The sequence below is a fragment of the Artemia sp. Qi Xiang Cuo genome, chromosome 14, assembly GCF_049724085.1.
Source record: "Artemia sp. Qi Xiang Cuo chromosome 14, ASM4972408v1, whole genome shotgun sequence".
NCBI lineage: Eukaryota > Metazoa > Arthropoda > Branchiopoda > Anostraca > Artemiidae > Artemia > Artemia sp. Qi Xiang Cuo.
In genome coordinates, this window is record NC_142807.1 from 21,656,058 (window position 1) to 21,670,217 (window position 14,160).

At 30.1% G+C, this 14,160-nt stretch overlaps 1 protein-coding gene across 1 annotated transcript; it reads left to right on the forward strand.

The window, feature by feature from the left end:
* Window positions 1-5,816: 5,816 nt before the first annotated feature.
* On the forward strand, window positions 5,817-7,271 carry LOC148944257 (PRAME family member 27-like). The gene has a single exon (XM_089099879.1). It carries the CDS (start codon window positions 5,817-5,819, stop codon window positions 7,269-7,271), a length of 1,455 nt encoding a protein of 484 aa, XP_088956005.1.
* The last annotated feature ends 6,889 nt before the right edge of the window (window positions 7,272-14,160 follow it).

The following is a 14,160-nucleotide window of genomic DNA, read 5'->3' on the forward strand; positions in this document are numbered from 1 at the left end:
TCAATCCTCCATGGAAAACTTGTGTGCAAAACCATGTTAATAATTTTGAGAAAGAGAAAAAAACATAAAAAAATTGGAAAGTACGCTTGCCTGGCATAAAATGTATTTGTTAAAAAGAAAAGGAAGAGTTTCCTGTAGCCTTTACATTTATAAGCTGTTGCGAAATAAGAGCACTTCCGCTTCCTATATTTTCTTTACTATTAATATTTATAAGCTCTCTGGGATATTTTTGTTTTCAAAATAGGATATTGAGATCCTCCCTTAAATAAACGAAAGAAGCTTTTCTCAAGTTACCATTTCTAAACTTAATATTGTATTAAATCAAAAAAAAAACTTTCCTTTTTCACAGTGAAAGTAAAGAGTAGCATTAAAACTCAACAACGAACAGAAAAAATATTCTGTATGTCAGAAGGGCTTCCCCTCTTCAAAAATCATGCCAAAGTCTTATAGTCAGGGCCGTAATTTGCCATGGGGCAGGGGGGAGGGGGCAACTGCCCCTACCAGACGTCGGTTTGTCCCCCGCCCCAGACCTGAGTTTGCCCCCCCCCCCCAGCTAAAATTTATTTTTTTTCGAAAATCATGTCAAAACTAAGATAAGCCTGCATAATATAAGCATCAACAGAAACGGATCAGTTTTCTTAAGTATATATTTACCTTTGTAGTACTATAAAGTATCTTTATAGTACTTTTATAGTACTATATACTACTTTCATGGTACCAAATGGCTCATTTTTTAGTTTTTACTGTCATTTTACTTGATTTGGGAAAGTTTACTCCACCTCCCCCTCCCCCAGGATTTTGACAAAATTACGTCACTGCTTATAATGCTGTAGTAGAAGCATTAATGAGAGCTACAAATGTGCTTAATGGGTAATTTAATTACAGGATTTTATGTATACATTTTCAACATTTGAATGGATAGTTGTATTACTAAAAGCGAGTTCACGTCAGTAAGCTATTCCGTCCTTGAAACATTGTGAAAAACACTCTTTATCACATCCCAACCGACATTGTGTTTGAACAGTCGCTTTCAAAGCATTAGGAGCTAAAATTGAAACTTCAGCGTAAAGAGCAGGGGGCTGAAGAAGAGGTAGCACTCCTTGTGTACGGAATAATTTATCTTCGTTACAAGCCTTACTATCGTTCTTAACTTTGATTTAAATAACTATTTTTATCTTGTATAATTTCTGATAATTTTATATCATGCCCACACCTTTGTTAGATAAGAGGGGGTCTGCCCCCCCCCTCTTGTATTTCCTGTTAAATTTTAATTTTTTTTTTTTTTTTAACACCACTGAAGCGGAATCTTACTTTTATATTAATTTCTAATCTTCGTTTAACTTTAATTTACATAATTATTCCAAAATCTTGATAGTTGAACTAAGGGAGGAGGCTCGTTTGAACTGGTCTAATTTAATAGTCAACTTTTTTAAGCATATAAAGAGATTGCTTCATAGCAAGGTGATGATGCCACAACGGAACAATTTGATGACATAATTCAAAAGCTGTAATAGGCCGATTTTGGGAAATTTTAATTTGCATCTAATCCTCTAAAACAAAGCACATTGTTTCGAAAAGATTATATTTTCCTTATGTTCTTTCTTGGCTCCGAGATATTCAAGAGCTTCTTCAAAATATCCTTTTATATTTATTTTCTATTTCCTCAAAATATCTTTTTTTTTTTATATTTATCTGCGGGCTCACTGAAATTTACAAAATTTGTGCATACAAACGCGCTTTCTATTCTCAGGACCCCCTCTGCCCAAACAAATACTCACTGGCCCTCCTCCAAAATAGCTGATGGACAATTATATACAAGAGTATAGAATTTTATAAAGAATCAGATAAATCAACTTAGATTTGAATTGAAATAGCTGTTTAAATTAATCGTTTATTTCGTATGGATTGCGTGCTTCTTTAGGAACGGATGCACCACGTTGCAGGATTACGGCCACTGAAACTGGGAAGGGCCACTGAACTGGGCCACGGCCACTGAACTGAACTGGGCTACGGCCACTGAAACTAGGAAGGTCAATATATAGTTTTTGATAGTTCTAAATTACCTGACTATCTCAGGATTTTCGCTTGATGGTATTTGGCCCTCTTTGGGCTGACCCACAAAATGGCAGAAAACACCACTTTGCTCAGGTGCAATCTATTTTCCTACTTAAAAAAGCATTGGAAAATTCAGTATCCGTTCAAATAAGCATTGTTGATATTTTAGGATCATTGGTTCGATACAATCAACCCCGTAAAAATAACAAATAAATAAACACGCACCCGTGATCATCCCTTTTGAAAATTGAATTTAAAAAAAAAAAGTTTTCTCAACTGAAGGTAAGGAGCAACATTAAAAATTAAAACGAACAGAAATTATTACACATAGGAAGGGGGTTGGCTCCTCCGCAACACCACACTCTTGACACTAAAATCTTTTAGAACTTTTGAGAAAAGCTTCCTAGTGTTATAATTAAACAACCCTTTCGCTTCAGTAGTCGTTCTTAAGGAATTGGGACAAAATTCTTACTTTAGCGTAAAGAGTAAGGTGTTTAGGAGGAGTCAAACCCCTTTATATGTGTTTTGATGTTTGTTCGCTTTAAGTTTTAATGTTGCACCTTACTTTCAGTTGAAAAAAACTAATTTTTTCATTTAATTTATGATCGTTTTTTTTTAATAATTCCAGGAAATCTGGCCCCACCGCCATGGAGAAATACCATCCCCATGGATATATCCTCTAGATAATTCAATCCCGATGAAAATTTACTCAGGACAATTACCCTTAACAACTCCACGCGTAAAATTGAGACGTAAAAGAGAAAGCAAGAAATATAAAAAGAATTGTATAGGAAATCTGGCAAATTCTCCAAGTGTATAATTTCCTCGGACAAGTTCACCCCTTGGAAACTTCTCTCCCCATGGAAAGTTCCCCCGTGAAAAAAACAGCAGAAAATTCGTCTTCCCTCCTTAAAATGTATGCATGCTTCCCGATGACAAATAATGGGCAATTTTCATAACTTAAAGAGCTCCCCACTGGGTCTGTGAGGGTCGTGTTATAACCAAAAGCATAGTTATTGGGCCTTTAACTATGATGAACAAAATGACTATCTCAAAATTTTAATCGGACAGTTTTCGGGAAAAGGGAATCGAGAGGGGGCCTATTTGCCCTCCAATCTTTTTGGTCACTTAGAAAGGCACTAGATCTATTAATTTTCGTTCGAATGAGCCCTATCACGACATTCTAGGATACGATCACCCCTAGGAAAAAAACAAATAAACACACATACGTGATCTTTCTTCCGACAAACAAATACAAAATTCCACATTTTTGCACATAGGAGGATTAAACCTCTACAATAGGGTTCTCTGATACGCTGAATCTAACGGTGTAATTTTCATTAAGATCCTATGGCAATTGAGGGGTATTTCCCTCTTTTTCGAAAATAAGCCAAATTTTCTCAGGTTCGTAACCTTTGATGGGTATGACTAAACTTGATGATAATTGTATATTTGAAATCAGTGTAAAAATCCAATTCTTTTGATATATATTGGTGTCAAAGTCCCTTTTTTTAGTACTGTTTACTGATTTTAAATTATAGATACGTCTGTAGGACTTCTACCAAGTTTCAGAGAAATTATAAAAATAAAAAAGATTATATATGGGGGTATTAGTGTCAATAGAGATGAAGGTGATTTTAAGATAAATTGAACTTACAATAGTTTACTTAAAAAGCAGGTAAAATATTCAGCTAGTACTGATTTTAATAATTGTCCTGAAACAAATGATAACCTTGCAAACAAAGGTCAGAACGAGGTAAAAGCTGGGAAAAGCCAACGGACTGCAGCTAAACTAGTAACCAAAAAAATGCATTCACTTTATAGTTCATAAAATGGTTGATTAACCTGTGAGATTTAATTAGGGGTTATCGACCAGGGGTTAGGTGATCTTTTTTTTTTTTTTTTCAAGTTAATATAGTCTTCATTATTGATAGATTTCCATTTATACACTGATTGCAAGAGGAGAGTGACACATGGTATAAATATAGGCCTTCGCCTTTGTTTCTTGCGTTAAAACGCGAGTGCTGGAAGTTTTGTTTAATATGTGAGTTTTTTTCTTACTTATTTATTTATGTTTTTCATTTTTTTTTATCGTGTGTTTAGTTGTCGTATTTCTATGTGGGTTATTTTTAAAATATCTTTTCATTGTTTTCGTTGTTTTTTTTTGCGTTGAGAAAGACTCCAGGATGTAGAGCCAAAATATTTGGAATATTTTTTAATTAAGTGTTTATTTGTTGTTATTTATTGTTTCACTGCTTTATTCAAATTAAAGCCGTTTTTTCTTGCTTAATTTTTCGTTACTAAAAACTGTTACTAAAATCGTATGAGCTTTACAAGGCATCCAATTTGTTTTGATGAATATCGTAGAATTGACAATTTTTTCAGATTTGATGCCCCCCCCCCCCAAAAAAAAATAACACAGAATCATGCGTACATGAATGTCTACCACGGCCATTCACAGACATTTTTTTAGAGGAGGAAGTGCACACACAATTTCTAATAGAGGGATTACCGTCTGAAAAAGATTTTCACAAGGAAAATGTATTTTTCTAACTTAGAAAACATTGCAGTTTTATATTCCTCTTGTTTTTCTGGGAAATACCCAGTCTGCCCCCCTCTCTAGGCACCTATGCAGTTAGGTGAAGCTGTTGAAAAAACCAAGTATTGCACTTTATATCTAAAATATTAGTTTATATATATATATATATATATATATATATATATATATATATATATATATATATATATATATATATATATATATATATATATATATATATATATATATATATATATATATATATATATATATATATATATATATATATATATATATATATATATATATATATATATATATATATATATATATATATATATATATATATATATATATATATATAAAGATATATGATAGTATATATAGTATATATATAGTGTGTGTGTGTGTGTGTGTGTGTGATGATGATGATGTGTGTGTGTGTGTGTGTGTGTGTGATGTGTGTATACATATATATATATATATATATATATATATATATATATATATATATATATATATGTATATATGTATGTATAAACATATATAGATATATATATATATATATATATATATATATATATATATATATATATATGTATGTATAAACATATATAAATATATATATATATATATATATATATATATATATATATATATATATATATATATATATATATATACATAAATAAATATATATATATATATATATATATATATATGTATATATACATAGATATATATATATATATAATATATATATATATATATATATATATATATATATATATATATATATATATATATATATATATATATATATATATATATAATATATATATATATATATATATATATATATATATATATATATATATATATATATATATATATATATATATATATATATATAGATATGTATATATATATATATACGTTATATATATATATATATACATATGTATGTATATATATATATGTATATATATACATATATATTATATATATGTATATATATATATATATATATATATATATATATATATATATATATATATATATATATATATATATATATATATATATATATATATCTATGATTGTTGCAAAATAGGGTAATATCATGAATTTTTTATGAGACTTTCGCAATACCTTGGAGAAATTGTTTAAATCGTCTGGTGTTTGGCTAGATCTGACATTCTTGTTAGTTTTAATAAAAAAAATGCTTGTGCGCAGTCAAGAACTAGCCGAAAAAAGTGTACTCTTTACAAGGAATATGGTGTGTCAGTCAGATACAAGGTCTTTACTTTCTCTCGCAGCTAAAGAGACTATAAAGTCTGGAATTCTTGAAGTCCCAGTAATTAGATCAATTCCAGAAAGCCTGATATTAGTCCTTTTAAAAGAAGCGGTAAGGCAAAGAAACTTTGATCAATCTAAAAGACTAATTAATCAATGGCCTTATTCGAAATTGGATGTATTTATGATTGCAAAATCATGTTGTGTTGTTTGTTATCAAACATTTGAAGACACATTAGAAGAAAAGGTAAAGTTTTCTATGGAAGTTTATCTTGCTGCCGCAATTGAGGGCTTTAGCTGCCCTAAAGAATTCGATTCAAGTAGTTTTGTCTATGACATCTGTGAGACAAATATCCTGCAACTCATGCAACGAGCAAAAATCAACTATAGGAGAACTGAAGTTATCAAAATATCGACATCTTTAAAACTTCAGTGTGTTTGCAGGAAAGACGTTCTTGAGAAAGTGTGTCGCAATTTACGTTTGACTTTTATGAAAAATGAATATTCAAACATAATTTTGTATATAAGGAAATTGGTATTTAGTGGTGGATGCTCCCTTACGTGCAAAACACTGTTACAAATTTTTGAAGTCTTACCAAAAGATTTGTCTCATCTCCATGTCCTGAACTGTAAAATTGCCTGTAAGCTAATTGACATTACAGATCACTTAAAAGACTTTAAGCATCTTGTGACTTTAGATTTTGAAGGTAATCAAATTGGAGAAATTAATAGCTCCCGGGAGTTAAATTACTTTGGAGATGGAATCAGCGAACTCAGAAATCTTCAAAGACTTGACCTAAGCAATAACTTCTTGCCGGGTAGAATTGAAACATTACTTGGAAAGTTGGATAAAGGCTTGACTTTATTAGATTTGACAGGATGTAAACTTGATGAAAATGATATTGTCTTTCTGGCCTCTTCTATTCACGCCAAAACCATCACAACACTCAGCTTATCAGAAAACGATCTTTCAAATTCAACTGATGTTTTTGATTTTTTGGTTGAGGAAATATATGACAATATTCAATTTTTATATTTGCTTAATATAGGAATAGGACCATCCGACTTGGTACAATGCGCAGAAATACTTTCAACGTCACAAACTCTCACTATTTTGGACATTTCCTCGAATTTTTATGAAAAATCTGATTTTGAAGATATTGTGGCCCATTTGGCAAAAATGATGAATCTGAAAATGCTCTCAGCTGAATGGCCACAGGACTTGACGCAAAACAATAAACAAGAATTTCTTGCAAATTTGAAATATATTTTGCTGAGAAACAAAGCCAAGTTTTTGTGTTCTTTCACCGGCCATCTTGGAAAATTGTCGCATAGATTTAGTAACGAAGGCCTTTTCAGTAACAATGCTTCTTTTCCATAAGTGTCTCTTCGTAATTTTTATATTCTATCTTTCTTTTTTTTTTGGTTTTACCAAAAAGTATTCCTTAATACTTGAAACTTATGACCGAGAATTTAATGAAATTACAATATAGTCTATCTCTGAAATTTAGTTTTTTTTTATCTGTACAGAAGTTTACCAGGTACTTTTGTCTTACAGCCACCACACTCAAGATCTTGTATCGCCACCATGAGACAATAACCGGTTTTCATGGTCCTTATACCAAACAATATTAGCTTTGGCCCAGTGCGAGACTACATTGTAGCTACATTTTAATTAAATATTTAGTTGGTATTGTCGTTAGGTTAGGTTAGTTTAGGTTACATATTTAATATAATGCGGTCAACCCTTCCATGATTCTTTGTTTTAGTTTTCATAATTTTGTCGATAAATTATTATATTTTCATCATATTTTGTTTTATTTCATAAGAATTAACGAAACTTCACTTTTCGACAGCACTTGAGTGTGGTGGCTATAAGCCACATGTACCGTTTACCCTTTGCTTCCTCAGTGAAAATAAAACGGAGTTAGTATTGGCATATCTTGAATGAGTCTCGAATAGTCTTCCCTTGATATTAGTGTATTTGAACTAAAATGTGTAAAATAATGGAAATTTAACCCTTAAAATCTACTATCCGTCGGGCTCAGAATCACGGTTTTCCTCAGTTATTGCGTCTTTTACACAGTCTTCTTGCATTTTTTGTTTGTCGTGAAGTTCACAGCATATTTATATATATATATATATATATATATATATATATATATATATATATATATATATATATATATATATATATATATATATATGTATATATATATATATATATATATATATATATATATATATATATATATATATATATATATATATATATATATATATATATATATATATATATATATATATATATATATATATATATATATATATATATATATATATATAGGGCCTATATACATCGACTTGTGGGGGGGGCTATATAATCACCCCCAAAAATTAGACTGAAGCCCATGTGCATTAATAAGTTCACGCATACATGCGTATCTGTTATTATTTCACACACATGCGTAAAATGAATTGTCATATCATTTTATTTTAAATATTTATTGTTTTTTTCTGAGTTTGAATTAATTAGAGAAAAATAGTAATATTTTCGTTATTTTAGTACTGCCTAAAATAATGCTTAATTAAAGTAATCCTTTACACATATGCACAAGATAAATTGTAATACTATTAATTTTAAAAATTTATTGTTTTTTTTTCAATTTGAATTAATAAGATAGCAATAGTAATATTTTGATACTTTAGTACTATCTAAAATAACCCTTAATTAAAGTAATCCTTCAAACATATGCGTAAGGCAAACTGTAATATTATTAATTTTAAATATTTATTGTTTTTTCTCAGTTGGAATTGATAAGATATAAATTTCTTTACTTTATAGTATTTTATTATAATATTTTCTTTACTGTAGTACTGTCTAAAATAATTTTTATTTAAAGTGATCCTTCACACATATGCGCAAGATGAATTTTAATATTATTGATTTTAAACTTTTATTGTTTTTTTCTCAATTTGAAAAAATAAGATAAAAATAGTAACATCTTCATACTTGAGTTCTATCTAAAATAACCCCTAATTACAGTAATCCTTCATACATATGCGTAAGACAAACTTTAATATTATTAATTTTAAACTTTTATTTTTTTTTTCTCAGTTGGAATTGATAAGATATAAATTTCTTTACTTTATAATATTTTATTAGAATATTTTCTTTACTGCAGTACTGTCTAAAATAATTTTTAATTAAAGTGATCCTTCACACATATGCGCAAGATAAATTTTAATATCATTAATTTTAAACTTTTATTGTTTTTTTCTCAATTTGAAGTAATAAGATAAAAATAGTAATATCTTCATACTTGAGTTCTAGCTAAAATAACCCTTAATTACATTAATCCTTCATACATATGCGTAAGACAAACTTTAATATTGTTAATTTTAAACATTTATTGTTTTTTCTCAGTTGGAATTGATAAGATATAAATTTCTTTACTTTACAATATTTTATTAGAATATTTTCTTTACTGTAGTACTGTCTAAAATAATTTTTAATTAAAGTGATCCTTCACACATATGCGCAAGATAAATTTTAATATTATTAATCTTAAACTTTTATTGTTTTTTTTTCTCAATTTGAAGTAATAAGATAAAAATAGTAATGTCTTCATACTTGAGTTCTATCTAAAATAACCCTTAATTAAAGTAATCCTTCAATCATATGCGTAAGACAAACTGTAATATTATTAATTTTAAACATTGATTGTTTTTTCTCAGCTGGAATTCATAAATTATAAACTTCTTTACTTTATAATATTTTATTAGAATATTTTCTTTACTGTAGTACTGTCTAAAATAATTTTTAATTAAAGTGATCCTTCACACATATGTGCAAGATAAATTTTAATATCATTAATTTTAAACTTTTATTGTTTTTTTCTCAATTTGAAGTAATAAGATAAAAATAGTAATATCTTCATATTTGAGTTCTATCTAAAATAATCCTTAATTAAAGAATCCTTCACGCATATGCTTAAGATATACTAGAATATTACTAATTTTAAATATTAATTGTTTTTTTCTCAATTTGAATTAATAAGATCATGGTTGCAGCGGCAGCTGCAACCTAGAAAGAACGAACCACAGCCCATAGTAATCAAAAGTTGAAAAACTTGTTTTCAAAAAAACTGTCTAGTGAAAAAGGATTGGCATTTGACACTGAATCAGGAATGGTAACTATTGTTTCGGTTAATCTTAGAAGTAAAAGTTTATTGCAAAAATAAATTTATAATGATTTCAAAAAAGAGCCTGAAACCCATTGAAAATGGCACCAAATCGAAATAAAAAGCACACCATTGGAATCAGCATGGTCCAAAACCATGTGTAGAATAATTACGAGTCCCCCACCTTGAAAAACAAGTAAAATGACTTTTTTGCGTGGGTAGCAATGATATGTCTCCCTTTTTTTATTTTTTTTTTCTAGCAGGGCTAGGAGGTGGCCAGAGCATCATAGAGTGTTGTGTAATAGCTCATTCAAAAGAAAATTAAATTTGTAAGCGCTATTTTTAAGTAACCAAAAATATTGGAGGGCAAATAGCCCCTCCCCCAAATAGTCCTACAGAGTCCCCAGATAGCCATTTTGTTTAACATAGTTCAAAGGTCTAATATATATGGTTTTGATGATGATATGGCCCTCCATAATCCCTGGGGAAGGGCTTGTGTGGTATCAGGCGTATCGATATTGCGCGTATCGATATCGGGCGTATTGGTATCGCATTGTCGTATCGAGAATATCGGTAACGGTATCCGCTGTTGCTTTTTTTTCAGGCATTTTGGAGGCTAATTTTTTAAAGCATGTCCCGGCAGGGTATCATGGTTGCAGCGCCAGCTGCAGCCAGTAAAGAGTAAACCACATCCCATAATAAACAAAAGTTAAAAAAAGCGTTTTGAAAAAAAATCTGCCTTGTAAAAAAAAATTACATTACACACTGATTCATAAGTGTTCACTTTTATTTTGGTTTGTATCCCGAGGGAAAGATAATTGCAGAAAATAATTTATGGTGATTTCGAAAAAAAGCCAGAGATCCCTCGACAACAATGTCAAACCCAAATGAGAAATGCATTAATGGAATCAACATGATCATAATTTTGTACAGGAAAATTACAATCCCCCTCCATGAACAACAAGGAAAATAACTTTTTTGCATCTGTAGCACTGATCTGTCTCCCGTTTTTTTTTGTTTTTTTTTCTTTTTTTCAACAGGTCTAGCGGGCTACCACAACATCATAGAGAGATTCTTAATGGCTCATTCAAAAGCTATTTCTCATATCTAAGTGATTTTTTTTAACTTTGCCATCTGCAAGAGCCATATGGCACTAAATTGGCACTTTTTTGCTATTTCTCAAAGGGTTTCACCGTAAACAGGTTATATCAATCAACTCGGTTTGAACTTCAACAGTAGTTTGAAGTTTCTTGAATATCATTTTAAATTTGACTATAGTACCATTGAAAGTAATTTGTTCAGTATAAGTTCAATTCAAATATTTGAATTATAGCGGAAAAAGGGGAATGCTAATTGAATTTTGAGCATAAAAAGATAATTATAAAATAAGGAAATATATTTTTACTTTGAAATAAGTTAAGCTTTCTTGTCTATAAAATGAACACGCAGAAATTTATGTACAAAAATTATCTTTTAACTTTTACAATCGCTTTTTTTAAATACATTTTTTATGAGTTTCTGTAGGTAGAAAATTTCTTACTTTGTGGGAACAACTTATGTTTTTGCGATGAACGTCATTTTTGTAATAAGACCCAAAAAGCGTTTAAAAAAAAAATTCTTCCCTGGATTTGCCATAAATTTGCTGCTTACGCTGAATAGCCAAGTAAGAAAATATATCGAAGAGAAGAAGGTGCCTGTAAGGGTGTTTCAGTCCTTTACGTACATGTAAAGGAACCAATAGCTTCTCCAAAAAAGATTATTTTCCAAAATAGTGCACATTTCAACTGGACTTAGAAATACTACACTTTAATAGCATGAATTGTGCTTCAAAAACTGCGGTTTGCTACAGGATTAGTTAACAAATAGGACGTTAGCCCAATAAGTTTTATCAAACAGTTCAAAGTGTTAAACTGTAATTAAGGAGCGACTCAGCTAAATTTTAACCGAAACTCAAAAATGGAATTTTGATAACAATTTATAAGAATCGGGTTTTTATGCAGATTGCAAATATATAAATTTCATTGCGGTTAATATCTACTCACCAAAGGCTCCAAGCCTCAGAAGAAAAAGGGATTTTGATGGATTAAGGGATTTTGACAACAGGGAGCCTGATGTTCGAAAAAGGGAGAAACACCCCCCACCCAAAAGTCAATAAACCTTAATGTGAATCAGACCTTCAGATTCAGCGTATCAGAAAATGTTATTGTGGGGGTTTTTATCTCCTATCTGCACAAATGTGTAATTTTATGTTTCTGCCAGAAGACTGATCATGGTTGCGTTTCTATTTTTTTTTTTTTTTTTTTTTTGTTCTAGTGTCCTTTTTAAGAGGCCGTAAAGATTGGAGGGCAACTAAACCTCCTCCCAAGACCTAATTTGTCTCTTATTTTGTTTTCGAATGTTATGATTTGGGATCAATTTGACAAAAAAAATCATCTCCCTCAACTGCCTAGAAATGTATAATACAGAAGTAGATTTAGTGTTAAGACCTTTAAACGACGAAGCGACGATTTTGCCTAGGGGGCATTCAGTTCAGAGAGAGAAGACATTCTGATTCACAGAGATCAGAGAGAGAGGACAGTCTGATTGTGATGGTAAGTATTCAGTTTAGTTTATTAATATTGATAACTTGTGTCTTATGTTTCCCAAAATTTTTAAGATAGTTAATTTTTATAAATGAAAAAAGTTTGGTAAAATTCTACGGTACTGTTCTATTAGCTGTAAACCATGCAAGAAGTGAAGTTTGGTTAATGCTAACGAATTAAAACAAAATAGGATAAAAATATAATAGTTTAGAAACAAAATTTGGTTATATATTTGCACATTAGGGGGCAGGGGATAAAGCATAGCATATATTAAATACGTAACCTAACCCAGGTACCTTTTTCCCCCTAAACCCCAAAAAACTAAAGTTTAAATATTGTAAACGCAGTTAGAAACCTCTGTTTGCAATCCAATTCTTTGTCGAAAGAACCTGTTTGACTAGTTTCTTTTATCATCTATTTTGCGTGGCTTACAGCTAATAGAGCAGTACCAATTCTACTTTATCTACTTTTGTCTATATTGGAAAGGGGTTAGGTTAAGAAAATGAAGCTTTCAGGGTTGGATCTACAGCCTAAAGTAGGGGTACTTATGTACTATCCGGAACACACTCGAAATTAAAGTTTGATTGATGCCAATGAAGTTAAACAAAATTGGATAAAAATATGATAGTTCAGAAAAAAATTTTGGATATATATTTGCACATTATGGGGGATGGGGGGTAAAGCATAGCATATATTAAATACCTAACCAAACCTAGGTACCTTTTCTCCGCCTAAACCCAAAAAAACAATAGTTTAAATATTGTAAACCCAATAACAAACCACGCTTTACAATCCATTTCTCTATTTAAAGAAATTCGTTTCGAAGGAAGCCCACATCTTCCCTATATAATATAGCGAGTGTGTTCCAGATAGTACATAAGTACCAAAGTGTGTCCCGGGAAGGTATTTTTAAGTACCTACCTCCACTCCTTCTCCCTCTAGATGGTCCTTAAATTTGCCTACACGACAGGTCTATACTTATTGAATTTCGACAAAACAACATTTTACCTTCATTTTCAGTTATCAGTTGCTTTTTCTCAAGGTTTAGTTCCGAAAATGCAATTCCTGTTATTTGAGAAGAATTTTAAGCCATATAAATTTTTTTTTCAAAATTTAGGAAATTAAGGACACTTTTTATAGAATCAAAATATTATCAATCTCTTTTAGGATCAATCCCTTTTAAGATAAAGCAACAATCCATTTTAGGATTGTCTTTATTTTTTTACGTTTAATTTGGTATCACTTCTGCACAATGGCTCAGTTCAATCCTTTTGGTTCTTAAAAAGGACATGTCATGATTAGTTTTTGTACACAAGTTCAAAGTAAGGCCATCTTGATAGTATCAAGACTATAGACTAGCTTTAGAATTTGTATCATAGCTTGAAATTCACTGTTGTACAGAGAGAAATAATCAGATTTCCAGAGTTCATATTATATCTTATTTGATCTTCATTTCAAGTGATACTAAAGCATATTTCTTACAATTTAAGACTGTATGTTACCC